At 38.1% G+C, this 25,233-nt stretch overlaps 1 protein-coding gene across 1 annotated transcript in view; it reads right to left on the bottom strand.

The window, feature by feature from the left end:
• The window catches only part of COL22A1 (collagen type XXII alpha 1 chain), a 627,027-nt gene that overhangs the window by 262,062 nt on the left and 339,732 nt on the right, over window positions 1-25,233 (bottom strand). Inside the window, exons 19-23 of the mRNA XM_072602989.1 lie at window positions 24,875-24,919; window positions 21,345-21,389; window positions 19,778-19,807; window positions 18,920-18,973; window positions 10,672-10,725 (exon numbers count right to left, since the gene is read on the bottom strand). Of these exons, the coding sequence (XP_072459090.1) occupies window positions 10,672-10,725; window positions 18,920-18,973; window positions 19,778-19,807; window positions 21,345-21,389; window positions 24,875-24,919 (228 nt within the window). The remainder of the gene's footprint in view (window positions 1-10,671; window positions 10,726-18,919; window positions 18,974-19,777; window positions 19,808-21,344; window positions 21,390-24,874; window positions 24,920-25,233) is intronic.

The raw sequence follows: 25,233 nt of genomic DNA, 5'->3' as shown, positions 1-25,233 counted from the left end.
AGTATACAAAAAGGTGACAAAATAACATATGAAGCCTGAAGAAGAGATGAAAATCAAGCCATGGTATGATAGACAGATGTTTGTTTAGAAAAATAGTATGAAATATGGAGTATTGATAATTCATTTTTGTTTACTGTTAACATAATTTTGCTTCTTAATGGGAAGATCTTTCCCATCTATTAATAGGCCCATGTGACCTGTTAAACTCACATGGAAGCCTGAGTCTAAGTCACATGGAACAGGAAGGGGTGGAGCAGGTGAGGTTGAACAGAAAGAGGTAGAGCTAGAGCAGAGCTGAGAGGAAATTAGTCAGAATCTAGTCAGAACTAGAAAGGATGCAGGCAAGCAGGCAGCTGGCTAGTGTGCGTGAAAGAGCTTGTTTGTGATTTTGTTTAAGGGATCCTGCTTGTGATTTGTTTAATAGAGCTGGTTTGTGGGAATAGCAGGAGGAAGGCTTGGGGATGGTGCTATCCTTTGCATTGTTGTTGTGTGTAGATTTTTGTTGCTATGATAGATTTGGTTTTCTGGTGTCTAAATAAATGTTTTGGTTCTGTCTTCCATGTGGAGTCTGCTGTGTTTCGCGATTCAGAATTGCACTAGGATATTCATGGTTGCTGTGGGTGCTGTGAATATTGCATTGATGCTACAAATGGTGGCAGTTATGGGACTGCGAAATATCAGACGTCTATTTGGAGACAGAAAGGCAGAGGAGATGGAGGAAGAAATGGATGTCCCAGGGTGGGAGGATTTGCCTTATTCCTCCCTAACAAGAGAATGGGCTAAAGGCACCAGGCTTTGTGAAAAATGGAACCAAGGCTACAGAAGGGAGAACCCAGAGACTTAGAAATAGGTTGGCAGAGAATACCAATAGAACCAGGGAAAGAAATGGCAGGCATGTGTAGGAGAGGCTAGGCCTTTCTAACAAGCTATCAAATTATATGTAAAAGCAGAGACAAGTTGCTGGAGGAGAAGGCTCCGATGGAAAAGGAGTTCGCTGGTTTGCATAAGAGGGTTTTTATGCTGTAACATTCAAACTATCCCTTAGAAGGGCAAGTTGGAGGATCTCAGGTGGTAGCTGTTGCTGATTTGGTTCACAGGAAGCAAAAAGTTAACAATAGGAAAGTGAATGCAGTCCTTGCATAGGCTGGGCTTGATTTGAACCTAAACACAAGCCAGGAGGATGTGTGGGAGAACGAAACAAATTAGGAGGCTGAAGTTTGGCCCAGTTGTAAGAAGAAAGCAGGAGAATCGGGGCCCCCACAGAATTTTGGGAGGTAATTGAGGATTTTACTCAGCAGGAGGTCACAGACATTTTGAGTTGGCTCATCCAAAGGATGGGAAAATCGTTGGTATCTCAGATAGTGAGACTCAGTGAAAAAGATAAATTTCCTCAACAGAAGAGTAGTCAGCAGATTCAAAGTCAGAATAGATTGACAAGAAAAGAATTGTTTACTGCTCTATTGAGAGCAGAGGTAGATTTTAGAAGGATAGATGGCATTCCAACTAATGAACTATACAAAATGTATTGAGGAAAGAGGCTTGATTTTAGACTGAGCAGGGAAATGAGAACTGCCCCTGCAAATCTTCTTGAAACATTGTATTCAAGTTCATCATACCTGCAGGGAGAATGGGAGGTTGACCAGGCCCAACCTCAGATTAAAAAAGTATACCTCTAGCCAGAACTGATGACCCCAAAACTGCAAATTAGAAAACAGCATACAACAGTAAATGAGGCTTTGATAGTGGGTTCATGGACTCCAGAAGCATGGGTGACCCTATATCTACCCTGCTTCTGGTTATTGTCTTCTTTTTTCTTTTTGGCTTTTTGTCTGTTCCCATTGTTTGTCAGATTTGTTTTCTACAGGCTTAATACCCTCCATCTATAGATGCCTGACTGCTTAAGGCAGGTGTCACCCCCTGTCCACAACTGCGATGTCTCACTTGGTATCAACCAAGTTCTGGATTCCAGCTAAAGAACTGACCCTTCAAATGGGACCTCTTGGGGCAGGGACAGCTCTTTGTCCAATCTCAGCAGGAAGTAGCTATGGAAGAAGAGACCTTCACCCCTTATGCCCAGGGATTTTGGACCCCATTTATTCGAGGGGGGATGATGGGGTGCTTATGCTCAAACCCCATCCTAAGATATTGTTTTATGTCCTTATTTTGCGTGATCCCTGTTATACTGCTGTAAACTTCTATTGACACCAATTGCCTAAGATATTGTTTTATATGCTTATTTCTGTTATCCCTGTTAAAGTTCTATTGATACCAATTGCCCTATTGCCCAATGTAATGGATAAAAAAGATCTTGGGGTTGAAGGTATTGATAATGCATTTTTGCTTCTTGTTAATGTACTTTTGCTTCTTAATGGGAAGATCTTTCTCATTCATTAACAGGCTCATGTGACCTGCTTAAGTCAGGAGTCTAAGTCACATGGAACAGGAAGAGGTGGAGCTAGAGCAGAACTGAGAGAAATTGGTCAGAGTTTAGGCAGAGATAGGAAGGATGCAGGCAAGTAGGCAATTGGCTAGTCTGAATGAAAGAGGTTGTTTGTGATTTTGTTTGAGAGACTGCTTGTGATTGTTTAATGAAGTTGATTTGTGAGAAGCTTAGCAGGGGGAAGGCTTGAGGCTGGTTTTGTCTTCTGCATTGCTGTTATGTATAGATGTTTTTGTTTCTATGATGGATTTGGCTTTCTGGTGTCTGAATAAATGTTTTGGTTCTGTCTTCCATGTGGGGAGTCCGTTGCATTTCATGATTCAGAATTGTGCCAGGATATTCATGGTCACTGCAGGTGCTGTGAATATCCCATTGGTACTACATATAGTACTTGAGGTGAGTCCTGATGTCATGATTCTACTTCTGACACTTACTAATCATATAACTATGGGAAAAGTATGGTGCCAGGAAAATAAAACGTGGATTTGGAATCAGATGATTTTATTTCAATTCCCATCACTACTGTATACCAGCTGCATGACCTCAGGCATATATCTTCAGTTCACTTGTAAAATGAAAGATTTGAAAAAGATGATGTCTACAACCCTATACAATCCTAAAACTTTGATTATGTTATCCTGTTTCCTGAAGCCACTAAACAATTTTTTTTTGGCTTGTATCTTCCCAAAAAGATCCAGCATGGTTTCATCAGGAAAAGGTCATATCAGATAAATTCCATTTCTTTTCTGAGAGAGTGTCTACACTAGTCAGAGGATTGTGTAGACACAGTCAACTTGGATTCCAGTACAGCTTTTGATAAGGTTATTTACAATTGTCTTGTAGACAAGATGAATTATCATCGGCTAGAAGATATTATAGTTATGTGGAAATTGACTGATTGAATGGTTAAATTCAATGATTAGGCAAAAATAATGTCAGCATGGAGAGGGATGTCTAGGGATTCATCCCTGGCTCTGTGTTTTTTTCAAAGACAGCTGGCATACTTGTAAGATTTTCAGATAACATGATGCTGGCAGGAAGAGTAACAAAATTCATTAGATGATGGAATCAGGAGGATTCAAAAAGATCTTGACAGGTTAGAATGATTAGTTGAATCTAAGAAGATAATCTGTAGTTGGAATGATGTTAAAGTACTACACATGAGATTAAAAAAATCACCTTTACAATTATGGATTGAAGGGAAAGGTGAATGTACAATGGTTCACGTGAAAAAAGGCTGCAAAGTTCTAGTAGATTTCAAATTCAATATGAGTCAATAAAAGTGAAGGAGTCAAAATAGCTGCTGTAATCTTTCACTGTATTAACATACATAGCTTTCAGGACTAGGAAGAGAAAGTGCAACTATCTTCTGCCTTTGGTCGGACCAAATCTATTTTATTGTGTTTCATTCTAGATACCATGTTTTAGGAACGATATTGACAAGCAGGAACTTATCCATAATATGAAGATGACTGGCATAGTGAGAGTGTCAATGATCATGCTATCTGATGACTAGTTGAAGGAACTGGGAATATTAAGCTTACAAAGAGAAAAGTTAGGACATCAGAACTAAGGTCAAATATCTTGGCCTGTTACGTGGAAGAGACAAAAAATATGTTCTCTATGGGCTCAGAAGATAGAACTAGAAGCAATGAGTAGAAGCTGCAGATAGAAAGATTTAGGCTTAATGTCATCAGGAAAAACAAAAACCAAAAACAAACAAAAAACTTCCTGACAACAAAACACTTCCTAAAAGTGTAATAGGCTACCTCAGGAAGTAGCGAGTACCCCATCTTTGAAGGTCTTTAAGCATATGCTGCATGACCATGTGCTCTTAGTTTCATAAAGGATACTCCTGTTTGCTTATGTACTGGACTGCTTGACTTCCATGGTACTTTCCAACTAAGATTGTGCATTTATAAGAAGGCACATAGCTAAGAAGTGTCAGAGTTAGAATTCAAAACCAGATCTCCAAACTTCAAATATATTTTCCTTTTCAATATTTCAAACTCCTTCAAAATATGGGATCTCATCACATGCAGTGTTGTTTTAAGTCTTTTTTGAAGAGACTATCACCATCTGCCTAGCTCCTTCCTTGAATTGATTTCTAATTGTGCAAATCTCAGAGACAAAGACAACTGTCCCAATTTTCCATAATGTACTCTAAAAGTAAGACCAATAGACAAGTCTATGATCTATCCACAGGAAGGAATCATTTGCAAGGGTGAGATGTGAGTCCTAGACCCCAAAGTGTCAGGAAGCAATGTTTTAGGCTGCAAATTGATCATTAAGGACAATGTATTCATTTATAGAGTCAGCATGGTGTTGTGAAAAGGACAGAACTTTGATGCAGAAGACGTCTAGGTTCCAGTTTCACTTCTGCTAATTCTTCTACCTTACTTTAGCTAAATCACTTAGCTACTATCTCCCCTTTTAGAAAATAAAGCAGTTGAACTAAATAAAAAGAAAGTAGTATTTTTGATATTCACGCTTTTTTGCATTAATAATGTTTAATGCTGTTTTTTTAGTTATAATTTCAGATAATAGCTGTGTGGCAAATTTCTATAAACTGTATTTTTTCCACCCAATTAACTACTATGAAAATTAATGCTTGCAATGGTCCAATTCTAAATGTAGCAATAAAGCTGAGATTATGTGAATTACAGAAATAGACATTTTTTTAAAAGTACCAACTAATAACATGTTGGTGTTTGGCTTTCACCCAATTTCAGAACAGGTCCCCCCATGTAAGGCTTTATAACTATAACTATTTATCCATAATATAGCAGAAGAATTTATATTCAAGTATGGATAAGCTTCAAAGTCTTTCGGCTTTCAGATTTTAGAAGCTCATCAACATTTATTCAGTATCCACTATACATATGCATGCATATGCATGTGTATATATGCACACATACACATATACATACAATATGTATCTATGTGTGAATATGTACATTCATATGCATCTATGTACGTGTATATACACACTTGCATGAATATATACATAGACATGCACAATGTAACACACCCATGTATACATGTGTGTACACACACATGTATGCCTACACATATATGTGTGCATGTATGTATGCATGCATGTATATGTACTTGGGAATTTGCTATCCATATGAAGAGAGCTTTATCATGAGACAAAGAGCAAGGGCAAGTTGACAAGAAAAGCTGCCCACCCTTCAGGGAGTATCGTAGTGATGAGAAGGGATGTAGAAAACTCTATTCTCAGACCATACACAACGAGCCCCTTTCTCTTCTCAGGGGAGGGGGAGTTACTTGTGGCTTACTGGGGCAACTTTCCAGTATAAGGCAGTCTCAGAGATCCAACATACTGCCCTTAGAGAACAAAATATGAGGGTGAAGACAATGCTTCATTTCACAGTTCCAAAAAAGTCTGCTCCCTTATGGAGCCTGGTCAACACAGAGACAGAGAGGGAAACTGGATTAATGACAAAATAGACTCCTAAAACCATGGATGCTCCAATTCAAAGATGAGGAAGAGGTCAGAGGAAGAGTACAGGGAGAGAAGTGGAATTGAAATCCTACTCACCATCCTGGTCAGTGCATACTCTTTATTATCAAACATTTTTTTGTCACTAGGGGAAAGTATCTATCTATCTATCTATCTATCTATCTATCTATCTATCTATCTATCTATCTATCTATCTATCTATCTATCTTTTACCTATCTATACATACATATGAATATAAAGGCAATGTACAACTGCAGTTATCTGAATAATAGAAAGGGGAATGGTCTACTTAAGCTTCTCTTCTTTGGGGACAGGCAACATACACAATGAAAAGCATTTGGGTTTAAAGAGGCCTGGGTTTGAATACAGCTTCAAAACATGTTGCTTCTGTGAACTTGGGCGTATTGCCTTTGCCCCCCTGAGCATCAGTTGTTTCCTCATTTGTGGACAAAAGTTTGGAATAGAACATAGATGGTCTTTGATAGCCTTTTAGCTTTAAATCTTAAATGGAAAATGGCACTCCTATATTCTCCTATTTCTCTCCCCTCACCCACAGCTCCTAGGTATTTGCTGCTACTTCAAATATTCCTACTAAGCTTGGTTTAATAAGCTCTTTGCCCTCTTCAATGACTTTCACTTTTCCTCTTTGTGCATTCTCTCCTACCCACCAGTATAATTTAGGCTCCTTGAGGGAAGAAGGGTGTGTGTGTGTGTGTGTGTGTGTGTGTGTGTGTGTGTGTGTGTATCTGTTAGAGAAAGATAAGAGTATAGACTATATAAAACATATATACTATATATATATATATATAATGTACATATATTAAACTTTTCTCTACATATAGATTATGGATTTATATATATATCTTTATATGTTTATGTGTGTATACATATGTGTGTATACACATACACACATTTACATACATATACACAGTCCCTTCCCTCAAGGGGCCCACATGGAGAGTCTAGTAGGTACATTTAAGCAAAGTGAGAGGTAGTCACTGATGATGGCAAAGAGGATGTTAGGCTAAAGCATTTAGAAATAGTTGATGTGTGAGAAAATGCTTTTATTGAGGGTCTCATCTCATCTCATTTTGTTAGTTCAAAGTAATGAAGAAGTAATTAAAAAGTAATTCTTAATGATGGAAATGTCATGTCCATTTCGTGGGTTCATAGATTTAAATCTGGAAAGGACCTCAGACACTATAATCCAAATACATTCACTTCATCTACATATGAGAAAGATAAAAAGCAATTTGCCTAAGTTCAACAAGTAATAAATATTAAAGCTGGAATGCAAAACCAGATTCTCTAACCCCCAAACCAAAATACGTCCTATTCTACATGATGCTTCTACCAAAACAACAGATGTTTAACTATACCACTACTTCCATTATTCAGAAAATTGCAGTTCTATAGACCTTTGAAGGTATCACTAACCAATGTCCAAATCCCTTCCTGGTAAACAATCATAGGACTGTGGACTCAGAGCTGAAGGAAACCTCTGTTGTGGTAAGACGAAGATAAGAGGAGAGTTTTGAAGACTTTCTCTTACTTGCAAATCATGCATCATACAAGATGATCTCTTTCTTTAACAGTTTATTTGGCTCATCCTGAGCATTGATTAGTTTTTACTGTAGGAGTGGATTAGAATCACCAGGGGAGATAATGTAGAGAGAGAAATGAGGTCACGATTACAGATTTTCCCTGATCTCCTCTTAGTCTATCCTTGGAAAAGTACACTTGTATTCACAGTTTAAGGCCTTAATGAAAACTCTTATGCTTCTTCCTCTTATATATTATATATATGTATATTACATATATTATATATATATTCCTACAGAATATAAAACTGTAGTCTCAGATTCTCTGGAAAACAATAAGGCTCAGCTCCTTCCTCTCACAGTCAGCAAATCATGGGACATGCTAAATGTTCTACAGTCCTTCTACAGTTCAAGAGAGGTGAAGGAAGAAAAATCTAAACATCTTCTCTCTTGTGTGTAGGTAGATGACATGCCCTAAACAACAACCCTAATTAGTTTGAGTCTCTACAATCATCTCCCAGCACTAGACAAGGGAGATGAAATCTGAGGCAACTGATGTGTTTAAAATGTGTTTTGAATTAAATAAACAGAATACAGAGAACAATGTATACAATACTTTAAAGGAAAGCAACATAGAAAGAGCTCAAAATTCTATTCGATGCATTACGGTGGACTGATAGCAAAATACATTCATGTCATTACTCTTGACAGGCTGGCAGTAGATGAGAGGTACAGGATAAAATGTATGTTATCAACTATCACCAATGTGTTGGTATGTTTTGCTTACCTGTACTTTTCTATTACAAGGGTAGTTTCTATCGGAGTCTAGGGATCATCACTAAGGAGTAATAGTAATGTGATAGTAATGTTAAAAAATGAAACTTTTTTTTAAAAAAATGTACTCTGGAGAACAGGTACACAATGGGAAAAAATAAAACAAGGGAAAAAAAAAGGCCACAATGTCAGAGGACCTGGGTGCTCCTGTGCACTTTTCATTTAAAATCTTGTGTGGTGGTGAGTAGGTCACTTTTTCATCTAACATGTGGAGGATAGTCTCTAAAGTCCCTTCTAGCTCTGTTTCAAGAAATCTATGACCCTATCCCCTCCAGGTAATCAATTACCTTCCAAACTATAATACACAAAGCTAAAAACAATAGTTCAGATGTAGTACTACTACAATAGAGAGATTATCATCTTGTTCCTATACCTCTCACTGTACTTTCAGATTGCATTAGCTTTCACAGCTGCCATATCACACTGCTGATTGATATCAAGTTTACAGTCCACCAAAGCCCCCAAGTCTTTTGCAGCCAGACTTATTAGCATATGCTACCTGTCTCTGCTAAGTGGGAAGGAATTTTTAGCAAGCAGAATAGAAATAGTAAGTGAAACTGTCACCAGTGGAATGCAATAGTTATTACTGGTGGTTGTCTGGCTTGAGGGTGAATAGCCACCAGCTGTGGGTGCTGCAGAGGATGTTCTTATTTGACATAAGAGTTGGACTAAATCAAGGAGTCTTAGCCTGGGATTCATGAACTTGGCATATAATTTTCACATACACTTATAACTAAAAAACTAATCATCCTGTGACCATGACCTGGTGATGAGCCTCTCTGAACCTAGGCAGACCAGCACTCCCAGTAACAGATATGCTCATGTTTGTGACTGATAATTTTTCAAATATCTTACTGGTAGCTATAATGGTGATCTAGTTAGTCAATACTCTGCAGAAACTAATACAACTCTCTCATCTAGAACTTTCAAATCCAATCATGAACATGTGGGCAAATATAGTTTGTTTCTAATATTTTTTCCTTTATCAGTAAATTATAAACTCAAGGTGTTTTACCCATTTTTATTTATATTGTATTGTATTTTTATTCGTATTGTATGATTAACAAATCATAATACCTGTTTCAACTGATATCATAGTGACTAAAGTAATTTTTCTATAGCACAATACCAACCTGAGTCAAAGTAAAATGTGATTCATTCTTATACAGATCGAAGATTTGCATTTTAGGAGCCTAAGAAAAATTGTAAAGTAGGGTTGTGGGTTTGGGTAGAAAATAAATATTCAAAATTCTTGGTACAAAATGTTTCAGCCCTCTCCTACACGGTATTCCTAGGTCATCACTGTTTTTAAAAAAGTTTATTTTTGCTTTATCTCAAAAAAAAAAAACTGAGACAGAGAGAGGTTAAATGACTTACCCATGTCATCATGGTGAGTTGATGACAGAGCCAGGGCCAGTACTTGGCCTCTCAGCCCTGTCCTCTCTCTGGGAAGTATGACACTCTCCACATTTTTCAAAGCATGCTGTTCCCTAGACTGACTCCTATTTATGAAGGGAAGGAAGCCTTAAACACCCTTAAGACAAAAATACTTGTTGATTTGAAATTCAAAAGGCCTGATATACAAATAATATAGCTTATATGTGCTTCTGTCTGTTCTGGCACCATTAGCTTCAACATCAACAAGCATTTACAAGAATTTTTTTTTTTGCAAGGACATTGTTTTAGCTACTGCTACAGATGCAAGTTAGCCTATTATGTGACTATCTACTGAATGAATGTAGAAATTGTTTAAATAATAGAGCAAAAAGGGAGGTGGTATAACTGAAAAAGGTCTGGGTTAGGATTCAAGTGACCTGGGTTCAAGTCTCAGTATCTCATGTGTACCTTTGGACAAGTCACTTCTGTACTCTGACTTTCCATGTCCTTATCTATAAAATGATCATCTTTAGGGTATCCTCTGGTTTTAGAATACTATAAATTTATACATCTGCATACATTAAAAAGATAAATAGCATAGAAAGCTATGTATGTTAAGTGCTAAGAGAAGGGTAAGACTGAACTTGTTGAATGTCACACAGCTTATAAATATCAGAGTAAATCCCTAGTATGTGAAGATCAGCAGCCAATGGGATGGGACTAAATCCTATAACATCAACACACTATATCATGACACTTCTGATTCATCATATTTTCCTTAGGCAACATTTTCAATTCCTTAATGAAAAGAAGAAAGGAAAAAAAACCTCTTGATACCAACAGAGCACATGTGCTTTTATTCAAGGATTTCTAGTTCTGCATTAATATCAGCACCATTCTCCCATGGGAAGCTTCTTAAAATGGACCCATGATGTGGATCATGTTGGGGCAGAGGGAGGGAAGCACAATTAAAAGTAGTTGATCAACTTACTCGCTGGCCTTGAGAACCAGGAAGTCCCTCTTTACCTTCAGGACCCACTGGACCCTTTAGGAAACAAAATAGGAAATAACAAGAAAAAAATAAATAAGGAATATATATTTATAATTATCCATACATATATATGTACATGCATATACACATATATACAAACACTATGTGTGTGTGTGTTTTGAAGTCACATTTGATTTTATTTTTGTTCTTCAACATTTCAGTCCTGAATAGACAAGTAAATGCCATCCTGTTGTAAATGAGAAAACTGAATACCAAGGCATTAACAAAATAAAATTTAAGAGATAAATTTAAGTTCTACTCTTGGGTTCAAATAATCAATTAGAGGATCATGGACTCCCAGACAAAAAACTGTTCATATCAAAAAGATCATGAAGTTTTCATGGAATTAAAGCTAAATGTGGAGTTTCATGAAGGATGGCAGAATATCCATCCCAAGAAGGAAAAGTAGAGTCATCCTAAATACATCAGATCATATCTGAAGTAGTGTGTTCAGTTCAGAATTCATTTTAGGAAGAACACTAAAAACTAGTGGGGAAAGGACTAGGAATAGAGAATGATTGGATGAAGAAATTGGTGCTTTTTAGCCTAAAGAAGCAAAGAAGGAGGGACAACTCCTTTCAAGTACTGGAGGGACTAACATGAAAAGGGGATTTATCCACCTGGGGCTAGGAGCCAGAACTAGGAACAACAGGTAAAAAATTGCACAGAGATAAAATATCTGCTTCATACAAGGGGTGGGGGAATTTCCCTAACAAAAAGAGATGTTTCATTTAACAAAAAATTATACAGAGGATATAAAGACAAAACAAAAATTAGCACTATCTCTAAGAGTTTCTGTTAAGCGTGTGGTTGGGGCAGGAGGCAACACAGGCATATAAAGTAAATACAGAATAATTGGAAGAAGGAAATAGTATAGACAACTGCAGAGATTAGGAAAGGCTTCAGGTAGGAAATGACACCTGAACTTGAAGGAAGTAAGGTATTCAGAGAAGTCCAGTTAAGGAGGGAGTGTATTCCAGAACAGAGGTGGGAGATAGAATATTAAGTTCAGAGAACATGCAGAAGGTCAGATGGGCTGAAGCATGAGGTGCATGAAAGTGAATGATATAAAACAGTATGGAAAAATTAAGTGGGAGTCATATTGTAAAGGTTTCAAATAGCAGGCTATTGAAATCACTGAGATTTTTGAGCATGGGAATGAGTTGGTGAGTTTGTTTTTCCTGGAGGTCTTGGTCTTCAAGAAGATGTTGGATGATCACTTATGAGGGACGGTATAAAAAGGAATTCCTACAGAGGTGTATGTTCAACTAGATAACTACAACTTACATTTTTATAACTCTCTAAACTTTTCAAGGCACATCACATTTGTTATTTCATTGCAGCCTCCCAACTACCCTATGAGATAGATACTACATGTATTATTATCATGTTATAGATCAAGAAATTGAGGCTTAGAAAGGTTAAATGATTTTCCCTGGGTCACACAGGGACAAAGTCACATAATCATGCCAGGGTGGAGGACAGAACTGAAAGATGGATGTCTCCACAGAGGGAGTATGGAGGATTCTACCCATTGTGTTCAGATGCTTCACTGTGTTTCCCCTCCAAAAAAAAAAACCCAGGAAAAAAACATTTCAAATAATAGCAGTTCTCAAACAGTTGAGTTTGAAACTTTTTTCCCCATCATGCACAGTCAGATGCAAAGTATCAGAATTGAATCCAAGTCTCTCCTGATCAAAAGTCTTATGATCTTTCTACAATGTGATGTTTACCTCTGAGATCTTTTCTAACTGAGAGACTCAGTGATTCTCACTTATCCTAGAGTTCCTTTCAATCGATATGTGTTGTATTTGAAACTCAGCCTTATAAGCAGGTGTCCATTTGTCATGGTATTTGGGAAAAGAGAAAAGAAAACTGGCAGTAATTGTGACAATAAAGGCATGGTGGTAGAGGCAGGTGTCATAGGGGATATTTACTTTTTCTCTGTCCTTTGTAATTACTGTCTTAAGGGCTAGGCACAGGTTGTGGAGGGGCACTCATACTCTTCCCAGTTACCTAGTTTTCAGGCATTCATTTTTAAGCATGCTTTGAGATAATTACTATACCCCAAAGACAGAATTTGAGGTTATGCAATAAAATCAAAGGATTAAAAGGCATTGGGTATTGATGATCATCTATTATATCCATCTAAATGGGTATTTAATTAAATGCCTTCATTCTACATATGAAGAAACTGAGAAGGTGAAGTGATCATTCTATAGTCACAAAAGTAGCAAATGGTAGATCTGGTTTTAAACTCAGATTCTCTGACTCCAAATCTACTCTTCAATGAGAAATTGCCAACTGTCTCAGATATCTGGCCATCTGTGCATGCTGAAGATTGTTTATTTATTAATTAATTTATTCTAAAGTAAATTTTTATAATCCTAGTGAACCAGTTGGTTAGATTATCTTATCTAACAACCAAATTTCATCTAATGTCACAGGAAGGGATGGAAATTTCCAAATTAACAAATTAAAATCTTATTTTAAATAGTGGAAACCAATAGAAACCATTTATTTTAAAAGAAATTGGGTTCAAATGAAAGGTCTGCCATTTACCATCTGTGATTCTGGATAAGTCAATTAACCCTGTCGAGCTTCAGTTTTCTTGCCTGTAAAATGACTAGATTATACTACCTGATCTTTGAGGCTCTTTTCATCTCTAAACATATGATCATATTGTCAAGTGAAATGATCCCTTTGCTCCATTCATTCATTCATTCAAAAAAGTACTTCATTACTATTTAGTATGGGTCTTACATTGCCAGGCTCTTTGGCAAATGAAAACATAAATACATGATAGCCAATGTCATCAGAAAGTTCACACAAGTTTTCACAGAATTTGAAGATAGTTTAAAATGAAATATGATACAAGGTAGAATTGGATAAGAGCATATGCATAAAATAAGCAAATTAAAGTTTAATGAAACAAAGATCAGGGGCGGAGCCAAGATGGTGGAGTAGAAAGACATACATACGCTAGCTCCAAACCCACAGCCCATAAAATATCTGTAAAAAAGAACTCCCAACAAATTCTGGAGCAGCAGAAGCCACAGAACAACAGAGCAGATGAGATTTCTATTCCAGAGAGCCCTGAAAACAGACACCAAAGGTCCACTGCACTGCGGATCCGCTTCAGGGACAGAATCTCCAGTGGCCGTGTGGGTCCCTCCAACCACGGGCCCCAAAGGTTGGTGAGAGGGTCTTCTCGGCTTGCCGAGAGAGGAATGGGGTGCCCCCATACCTCAGGCCCATTCAGGAGGCAGCAGTGGAGGCGGGAGCAGACCAGGGTTCCCCAAGCACACAGGACCCCTGATCCATTGTTGAAGGTCTCTGCATAAACCCTTTGAGGGAACTGAGCCCCATGAGGCAGTCTTGCCCCCACCTGAGCGCCCGAACTTAACCTCACACTGAATAGCAGCCCTCCCCCCGCCAAAAGCCCTGAGGCTGGGAAGCAGCATTTGAATTTCAGACCCCAAGCACTGGCTGGGAGAATCTGGAGGCAAAGTGGGTGTGAAGAGAATATTCAGAAGTCAAGTCACTGGCTGTGAAAATGCCCAGAAAAGGGGAAAAAAAATAAGACTATAGAAGGTTACTTTCTTGGTGAACAGGTATTTCCTCCCTTCCTTTCTGATAAGGAAGAACAATGCTTACCATCAGGGAAAGACACAGAAGTCAAGGCTTCTGTATCCCAGCCCACCCAATGGGCTCAGGCCATGGAAGAGCTCAAAAAGAATTTTGAAAATCAAGTTAGAGAGGTGGAGGAAAAACTGGGAAGAGAAATGAGAGACATGCAAGCAAAGCATGAAAAGCAAGTAAACACCCTGCTAAAGGAGACCCAAAAAAATGCTGAAGAAAATAACACCTTGAAAAATAGGCTAACTCAATTGGCAAAAGAGGTTCAAAAAGCCAATGAGGAGAAGAATGCTTTCAAAAGCAGAATTAGACAAATGGAAAAGGAGGTTCAAAAGTTCACTGAAGAAAATAGTTCTTTCAAAATTAGAATGGAACAGATTGAGGCCAATGACTTTATGAGAAACCAAGAAATCACAAAACAAAACCAAAAGAATGAAAAACTGGAAGAAAATGTGAAATATCTCATTGGAAAAACAACTGACCTGGAAAATAGATCCAGGAGAGACAATTTAAAAATTATGGGACTACCTGAAAGCCATGATCAAAAGAAGAGCCTAGACATCATCTTTCATGAAATTATCAAGGAAAACTGCCTTGAGATTCTAGAACCAGAGGGCAAAATAAGTATTCAAGGAATCCACAGATCATCGCCTGAAAGAGATCCAAAAAGAGAAACTCCTAGGAACATTGTGGCCAAATTCCAGAGTTCCCAGGTCAAGGAGAAAATATTGCAAGCAGCTAGAAAAAAGCAATTCAAGTATTGTGGAAATACAATCAGGATAACACAAGATCTAGCAGCTTCTACATTAAGGGATCGAAGGGCATGGAATAGGATATTCCAGAAATCAAAGGAACTAGGACTAAAATCAAGAATCACCTACCCAGCAAAACTGAGTATAATACTTCAGGGGAAAAATTGGTCTTTCAATGAAATAGAGGACTTTCAAGCATTCTTGATGAAAAGACCAGAGCTGAAAAGAAAATCTGACTTTCAAACACAAGAATGAAGAGAAGCATGAAAAGGTAAACAGCAAAGAGAAATCATAAGGGACTTACTAAAGTTGAACTGTTTACATTCCTACATGGAAAGACAATATTTGTAACTCTTGAAACTTTTCAGTATCTGGGTACTGGGTGGGATTACACACACACATATGCACACACACACGCACACACACACACATAGAGACAGTGTGCACAGAGTGAATTGAAGAGGATGGGATCATATCTTAAAAAAATGAAATCAAGCAGTGAGAGAGAAATATATTGGGAGGAGAAAGGGAGAAATGGAATGGGGCAAATTATCTCTCATAAAAGAGGCAAGCAAAAGACTTATTAGTGGAGGGATAAAGAGGGGAGGTGAGAGAAAAACATGAAGTTTACTCTCATCACATTCCTAAAGGAAGGAATAAAATGCACACTCATTTTGGTATGAAAACCTATATTACAATACAGGAAAGTGGAGGATAAGGGGATAAGCAGGGTGGGGGGGATGATGGAAGGGAGGGCATGGGGAGGAGCGAGCAATTTGAGGTCAACACTCATGGGGAGGGACAGGATCAAAAGAGAGAATAGAAGTAATGGGGGACAGGATAGGATGGAGGGAAATATAGTTAGTCTTATACAACACAACTATTATGGAAGTCATTTGCAAAACTACACAGACATGGCCTATATTGAATTGCTTGCCTTCCAAAGGGTGGGGGTGGGGAGGGAGGGAGGAAGAGAAGTTGGAACTCAAAGTTTTAGGAACAACTGTCGAGTACTGTTCTTGCTACTAGGAAATAAGAAATACAGGTAAAGGGGTATAGAAAGTTATTTGGCCCTACAGGACAAAAGAGAAGATGGAGACAAGGGCAGAGAGGGATGGTAGAAGAGAGAGCAGATTGATGATAGGGGCAATTAGAATGCTCAGTGTTTTGGGGTGGAGGGAGGGGACAAAAGGGGAGAAAATGTGGAACCCAAAATTTTGTGAAAATGAATGTTAAAAGTTAAATAAATAAATAAATTTTTAAAAAGGGAAAAAAAAAACAAAAACAAAGATCATTATAAATTGAAGGCACCAGATTAGTTTTCCTCATGGAGATGGCATTTGAGGTAAGCTTTGAAGGATAGGTAAACATGGAGCAGGTTGAGGTGGGGGAATATTCTAGATAGAGGGACCAGTATGGGGAAAGAAGAAGTACAACTGCAAAGGATATATTTCGGGAACGTAAGGTCAGCAATTCTGCCTGCCCCTCCCTCTTTGCCCAGACTATACATTATAAATAAGAGGAAATAGATTCAGAAAAGGTCCTAAAAGGCAATTAGTATAGTAGAAAGAAGTCAGAGAAGTTGGGTTCAAGTCTCGCCTCTGCCACCTACTATGTGTATAACCTTGGGCAACTCTATATCCCTGGGCTTCACTTTCCTCATCTGTCAAATGGGTATATTGGGCAAGCTGGCCTTGAAAGTTCCTTACAGTTCTAGATTCATGATATTATGATGTATAAAGAAATTGGCCAAGGTCAAATAGGTAGTTAATACCAGAAGTGGATTTTCTGATTTAATAGTGTTCTCTCTGCCACTTTTCTCTGGATCTCAGTTTCCTCATGTTAAAAAAAGAGGGGGTTGGATCATACTTTTTTTTAAGGTCAGCAAAGTGATGCAGTGGATAGATTACTGGACTTGGACCTAATTTCAAATACGGTCACAGATGCTTAATAGCTGTACGACTCTTGGCAAGTCATTGAAATCTCCGTTTGCCTCAGTTTCCTCATCTGTAAAATAGGGATAATAATAACTTATCTCAGAGATTTGTTGTGAGGATAAAAGTGACATAATATTCTTAAAGTGTTGCTGCAAATGGGAGCGATTACTATTAGCTACTATTACAGTCACTGATTCTCTGAATCACATATTGACACTTTTACTTCATGGCATACAGGGGCAGCTAGGTGGTGCAGTGGATAGAGTGCCAGTGCAGGAGTCAGGAGGACCTGAGTTCAAATCTCATCTCAGACACTTAACACTCACTAGCTGTGTGACCTTGGGCAAGTCACTGAACCCCAACTGCCTCATCCTGAGTCATCTCCACTCATCCTGATGGATATCTGGTCACCGGATTCAGATGGCTCTGGAGGAGAAGTGAGGCTGGTGGCCTGCACAGCCCTCCCTCACTCAAAACAAAGTCAAGTGTAAGTCATGTCATTATTTCTCTGATGGCAGGGTCTTCTTTGGCAATGAAGGATGAACACACTCATGGCATACGTAAAGCCTTCCTTAAATGAATGATTGTTAACCCTTTTAAAAATGTAACCAGAAATCACTAGTCTGTTCTTTGTAACTTTTTGCTTAGGGCCTTAGACAGCTGGTCTTTATTGGGGATTTCTTCTTTCTTATAAATTCACCTAAGGACAAGGGAGGGAAGATCAGTCAGAGACCTGATTAGATGAAAATCACCCAGGACACTATTTAGAAATTTAATTCATTCACCTTTTCTTATCAACTCTGAAGTGATTTACAGATCTGCACTTAGCCTTCCTCAAGAAAAAGTCTGAACATATGTCTACAGAGTCACCATATCACTCATTTAAATAAAGGCAATCGCAAAGTGCTTCGCAAGGTACCTGTGGACAAATGAGGAAATGGTTTTGTCCTTGAGTGATCTGAAGGACTGGGAGGTATTTTACCAATGCTCTCACACTAATTCTGGGTTAGAGTAATACGAAGATAGCCTAATCCAAAATATTCACCTAAACTCCCATTTCACTATTAAGTGATGCCTATTGGGGGGAACTTAGCCTTCATTTTTATCTATCTCATTCTATAGTTATCTTGGTGTAAAGAAAAGAACCTTGAAGAAGTCAAGAGGGATTGGCTCTGGGTCTGGGTATGGCCATGGCTAGGTAGGAGACCCTGGACAATCCTCTTACCCCCTCTGCTTTCAGCATCTTCATCTATAAAATGGGAGTAACACCTCATTGTCTAGTTCAAATGCTTTTTGTAACTATGAAAGCTACAGAGGAAGTAGTGAAGTGCTATTCAGATGAATAGGAGTGACGTCTGAGGCCCTTTCCAACTCTCATGTCTTTTAATTCTATAAAGAGATTCTATAAAGGCAAATACAGAAAGAGCTTCTTGACACTGCTGGGGGGTCAAGCTACTCCAGACAGAGACTAAGACACCTAATAGATAAAAACAAGTGACATATAAGATCATAATACTAGTAAGCACAGATGAAAAGATTCAATCCCAAATATTCTAATTTTAAGTCTGAAATTCTTTCTAAGACACTGTCTTTAATAAAAAAGAAGAGGATAATAGATCAGAATATAAACTCCCTAAGAGCAGAGACTGCTGTGCCATTGTGTTCATATACCAAGTGCTTAGAGCAATAGTTGGCATATGGTAAGAGTTTAATAAATATCTTTTTTGTTTGTTGTACTGACGATTTGTAATGAACTCTCTCATTCTTTAAACAGAAATTGGTTAGGAAATAAAATTATATAGAAATATGCATATATAAGCTAAAGTTTGGATCAGGATGAAAGGCAATTGAATGACTTACCGGTGCTCCTGGAGGACCAGGTAGACCCTGATGACCTCGTGGTCCTGGAGCCCCCTGTTAGAACAATAAGAAATTAAATTAAGTAAAAATTACCCCCCCAAAATAGTAAAGAATAGGTTCTAGGCATTCCTCCATTACAACCCCATTCTAGTGTGTAATCCAGAGATATTAGGTCCCATAAACTGAGAAGGTCATTGGTACAGAGGCTTGAAGAAGGAAGAGGTAGGATTACAAATATGTGTGGGCTATCCTATCTGCCAACTAGACAGCTAACTCCCTGAGAGCAGGAATAAAATCTAAACTCTACAACTTCTCCAGCACCAAGTACTGTGCTCTAAATAACTAAGAGACTTAATAAGTATTTAGTGTACTACATTATAACAATCAGGATTAACAACATAGGGGTAGGAAGAGAGCTTTCAAGATCTAGATCTCTTAGATGGGAAAGGTCATTATTGAAAAGAAGCTAGGAAGAAACTTAGCAGGGCCCAACAGAGCTTACAGAATCCAGGCAAGATTTGTTCATTTGATTCCTTTGTGCCCCAAATGTATTTTTGAAGACACTTGTCTGCATCAGGCCCCTGTCAGTAAACATGCCTTTCAACCAATGACAAGGTCAAGGTGACTTAACATACTGTCATTCTCCTTTACTGATACTATTTTCTGGGGCTAGAATTTCTACCATTATGAAAATAACCCATTTCCCCCAAGGGCAGATTAAACCATTTCCATTTTAATCCTGAGCATGCATATCTTTGTGAACCAATATCTCAGCTCAGGGTATGGAGTCAACCACACTGTCAGGTCCTTTCCATTTACAGAAATAATGTACAAGAGTAAGATAACAATTTTCCTTACTTGTTCTCCTTTCAGGCCCTCCTTCTGCACCTGAAAGATAAAGATTGAGGCAAAGGGCTTACCATTCTTTTCAAAATGCAAAGCATGCCCAAGATCCACCATGAACAAAGTGTACTTGGGTTTTCTCCATTCAATCCACATGATCACTCCTCTGCTGCTTCCCATCCTCCCTTTCCCAACACTTACTCTTGGCTCTTATTGTAACCTGAATTAATTAGGTTTTTCTGGATGTTTTTCTACTGTCCTGTGGCTTGTTTTTATGACCATATATATTCCAGACCAAAAGGTACTCAAATCAAAATGAACAACTGCCTTGGTCCCTTTAATGCTCTCATGGTTTCTTATTCCTCTTCTGGTTTCCATTCCTAACTTTGACAATCTTCCTTCAGCACATAACCATTTCAATGATATCTCTTCTTTACCCTAAATCTCTGGCTCCTTGACCTTCTAATGGCCCTGCCCCCAAAGTACCTAACCTAGATATTACTCACCATCATCTACTCTCCCCAAACCTAAAGTTGCAAAGAGCTGTTGAAAGCAGTTCAGAAACCATGTTGATTGGGTCTACTCCAACTATATCTTATCTGATTTTAGGTAGACATTTACTGCTACAAGGAAAACCTTTGGGTCATTTATTTTATTGACTATCATCCTCCATATCATCTATTTAAATGTTTAGCTCCTAACTCCACCCCTTTTCCTTACTTTTTTAGCAAATAGTATTGCTTCCTCTTTTACTAAATCTTGTCTTGAGTTTTCCCAGTGCTACAATGAACTTCAAAATGGCCTGAAATCTTTTGCATTCTTTCCTCATTCTACCTGACTTCCTCCTGGTTAAAATTAACTCATTATGCCTTTGTTCTTGATGACTTCTTCCAGGACGGTCCTCTATTGATAGACAGTGCCTGGCACATAGTAGGCATTCAATAAGCATTTATTGATTGATTGATATTGAATTTGATATTGATTCCTCTACTTGTTTTTTCCCCTTCTCCCTTCTTCTCCTAATTCCTTTCCCTGCTGGACTTGTAGAAATTGAGCTAAGTAAATTGATAGTAGTAAGAAGGAAGTAGATTGAGGCTCAGCATAAGGAAGAACTGTCTAACAAATTTGTTAAGCAATGGAATGGGCAGCCTCTGCCATATCAATGAAGCCCTCGTCACTGAAAACATTCAAGCCAATGTTGATTGACCAACCTATCAGGAATTCCTGGATGGGTGGTTTTTGATCTAGATAAATCCATACGACTTTTAAGATTCTGTGAGCCCAAGATTCCATGGGTCTGTGGTTTATTACAAGAAACAGTAGGAGCAACCATCAGAGGATTGGACCTGGAGTCAGAAATAACTGGGTTCAAATTTTTCCTCTGCCACCAACTGGCTACATGACTATGGATAAGTGATTTAACCACTCTGTGTCCCAGGAAATCCATTAAGAATGGAAACTACACGCAAGTTGCTGATCTCTAGTTGAAGAAGTTCCTCTTCAAGCAACTCTTACATTGATGACAACACCTATCTAGGCTGTCCCCCTAGTTGCCCTGTACCCTGAAAACAAAAGTACTTACCACAGAGCCTGGTATACCAGGTGGCCCAGGTGGTCCAACTTCACCCTGTGTAATGGAACAAATCATTTGAGAGTAATTTTCGATGCCTCTGTTAAATTGTTTCCTTCTCTTTTTTGCTGAATTATATGTGCATGCTTTGACTCTTCAGAAAAAACCCTGCATATCTGACAATCTAGAACATAGCCCTCTTTTTCTATCTTTCAAAACCCTTGAGCATTGATTAAAAATGCTTGACACTGTGCCTCATACACTCTTTGTTCAAGCTCACAAATTAGTTAAAAGAAAAACCAGGAACCAAGACAAATATACTGACTATATATCTAATCCACCGTTGTAGAGGGGATTCCTCCAGGGGATAGGGTTTGGAATAGATCCCTCATGTCTCCTTCCAAGAGCTGATGATTCTAAGATTCCCCAATTCTTTGCTTATTCAGAAGATAGTAGACTAATGATCTCAACTCTTACTAGGACTTTGGGCATGCCAGGTCTTTCAAACGTTGTAATGTGTAGACCAAACTGTCCTGATCAGTCAAAAAGAACTCGGAGCACAGAGTACATTATAGTGAGCAGGTCAACTTAATAACTCACTTATTCAAAACTAATTTCTTAGGATATGCAGTCAATAAAATTTAATTCTTAACACTGTCTAAAAGTATGGGTCAATCATAGACTGAGAGCTGGGAGGGATCTCAGAAGCTATCATTCCAAATCTCTCATATTATACATAAAGAAATTGAGACCCACAAATGTTAAAGCACTTGTCCAAGGTCACAGAGGTAGTAAATTGTCCAAGATCATAAAGGTAGTAAGTGTCAAAATTAGGACTTTGTATTTGAGACTGGAAGGAACTCTGGTGGCCATCTAGTCCAAGTCACTCAGTTTACAGATGAGAAAATTGAGTCCTTCAGAGATTAAGTGGCATGTTATGAGAATGCAAGCAATAATTTTTATAATTATATATTAAAAATTTATATATGGATAATTTATATATAAATTTTATAATTACAGATAATTTTTGCTTTTTCTTTGTCACTCCATTGCTTACCCTAGTACCTGGCACCTATAAATATTTAATAAATGTTTGTGATTAATCAGCCAAGATCAGCCAAATGGCAGAGCAAGGATTTGATCTTAGGTCTTCTGATTCTAAATTTAGCACCTTTCTAATGTACCACACTGCCTCTCATAATATGGGACATCTTAGTGTTGCTCATCATGTAGGTTGGTAAATGACCTGAATTCTAAGATCTACTCTGCCACTAACTGTGACCTTTATTAAGTCATTTTCCTTTTGTGAATTTGTTTACTTTTAATATGTCTTCTGACACTGAATTTCTGTGACTTACCAAAGATAGTGGAATGCGTTAGATATGCTAAAGTCCCATTCCAAACTCATATTTTGGGATTCCACGCTGATCTCTCAAAGAATTAATGACAGAAACTTAATACCTGAAAGGTTCTAGTATGTTTATTTCCCCAGCAAAATTTCCAGAATGACATTAGAAGGCATTTTTTTCAGCATGTGTTTTATGATAAGCAATAATGCCTCATCTGTTTCCCCAAGTGACAGAAGAACCGAAATGTTCAAAATGGCAAAGTGCTTGGAAGTCAATTTATAAAACAACGGTAATGTAGAGTGCTAACACAAACCAGGGTAATTGCCTCTTTGGTTTTCAACCTTCAAGTATCATTCCCCCTCTACTTAGTGACTTGAAGTGAAATAGCTTCTTTTAGGGTTTTGCATTCCCTGTCAAGTTACTGCTTAGAGTTTATTAAAAACCTGACACCAGCCTGGAGAGGTATCATGAGTCTCTGGTTTTAATAGCTATTTTAAAAATAACAATGTAAGACACATCCCTAAAAATACCTTGTAAGAGCAGTGGATAATTAAACAGAGGTAGAGGGAGACGGGGGTGGGGGGAGGTTGAAGGGAAAAGAAACATTTCCAGTTCCTATTCTTACACCAATGGGGTTTTTCTGATTGTATGCTGATAGCATCTCTACTAACCTCCTCATATGCCGGCTTGTGGCATGGAGGTGACCCTGGCTTTGCAAAGACTATGTTGTTGGACTGGCAGGGTTCTGACATATGGGGCTGTTGTCTGGAGACCAGTCTACCTGAACAGAAAGTTTACCCCAAGAAGTTTAGTCACCACATTGTATGCGTTTGGTTCTGTTTTGCTTTTTTAGCCAAATGAACTCATAGTGACCGCTTAGAGAGGCATGGGGAGAAGAATGGATGATAATAATAAATCAATAAACATTTATTAAGTGCCTATCATGTGCCAGGCACTATGTTAAGCACTGGGGAAAAAAAAGGAAAAAGATAATTCTTGCCCTCAAGAAGGTTTTAATGGGTTAACAATAATAATTGTTGAGTCATCTCAGTCATGTCCAACTCTCTGTTACCCCATTGGTGCTTTCTTAGCAAAGATACTGGAGTGGTTTGCCATTTCCTTCTCCAACTCATTTTACTTGTGAGGAAACTGAGGCAAACAAGGTAAGTGACTTGCCCACGGTCACATAGGTAAGAAGTGTCTGAGGCCAGATTTGAACTCATGAAGATGAGTCTTCCTGATTCAAAGCCTAGTGCTCTATCCACCACACTACCTAGTTTGCCCAAATAATAATAATAATAGCAAAATTATATTTCTATAATGCTTTAGAATTTGTGAAGAACTTTACATTTATAAGATTTCCATTGATGGAAAATATACCGACACCTGGTAAAACCACAGATCTGATGTATACAAGAACGACATGGTCTGAAATTGACTTTTATGTGAACTCAGTTTTAAGAACGGCATTATTTTCCTTCTTCACAGAGCTGTAGTGAGAACATCCCACTATAAACACTGCTATGCCATAGAAATGTGGGATAAAGATTTCTTCTCAGTTCCTTGTAAATAGTAGGCATTTAATAATAATTATGTGGTATGAGCAGAGGATGATAGACCAAATGAGCAATATGGGTTCAATCCTGTGCTCAGCATTCTCTGCTCATGTGATCTCAGGTGAGTCATGTGGCTTCTTGAACCCCAACTTTCCCATCTACAAAATGAGGGTTTCGGACTAGATGGTCTTAAAAGTATCTTTTCATTCTTAATCCTATGAATGCCATTGAATTGAAATTGATCTCAGTGCTTTTAACATAGCTGTATTCTTTCTTCCAGGTTCAAAAAGTATACCCTAACCTAGAGGGGTTGATTTTTTCAAAGCCCCACATTTTTTTAAATGTGTCGAGCTAAATGTCTGTGAGTCCGTATCATGTGGTACGAAGAACACTGGGTTAAGAGTCAGTAGACTTAGTTTTGGATTCCAGGTTTTAAATTTACTGGCTGAATAACTGTGGCAATGTTACTGAGCCTCTCCAAGGTCCAGTATTATTTTCCTCATCTGTAAAATGGGATTATATTTCTGCTACCTATTTCAGGGTGCAGAAATTAAATTAAATTAAAATTTAATATAAAGAAATAATTAAATCTGTTTCACCAGAAAAAAAATGTTTTCCATGAGTTAGCTGTGTTTACCTTTTCTCCTTGGAGACCAGCCACGCCTGGAGTTCCAGGACTGCCCTGCAGGAAGAGAGCATTTAACTGTTACTGTGGAGAAGATGAAGGAGTAATTTTATTATAGCATGAAGGGACTTCAGATCTAATGACCAGCGACCATCGCATAAAGCCAAAAGGTTCCAATAGCAGAGTGAATTTGTGATCAGATTGCAAGGCAGAGAAATAACACAGTATGACACACAGAACTGGGAGAATTGCTGGCATCAGTCAGAGGTTGCACTGCCCTTTGAACTGAGATAATAATGGTTCTGGCCAATATGATACATCTATATCTATGACGCTCCCCAGTGATCACTATAAGAATGAATATCCTCTAA

This window comes from Notamacropus eugenii, chromosome 4 (assembly GCF_028372415.1).
Source record: "Notamacropus eugenii isolate mMacEug1 chromosome 4, mMacEug1.pri_v2, whole genome shotgun sequence".
NCBI lineage: Eukaryota > Metazoa > Chordata > Mammalia > Diprotodontia > Macropodidae > Notamacropus > Notamacropus eugenii.
This window is presented reverse-complemented; position numbering and strand designations above follow the sequence as displayed.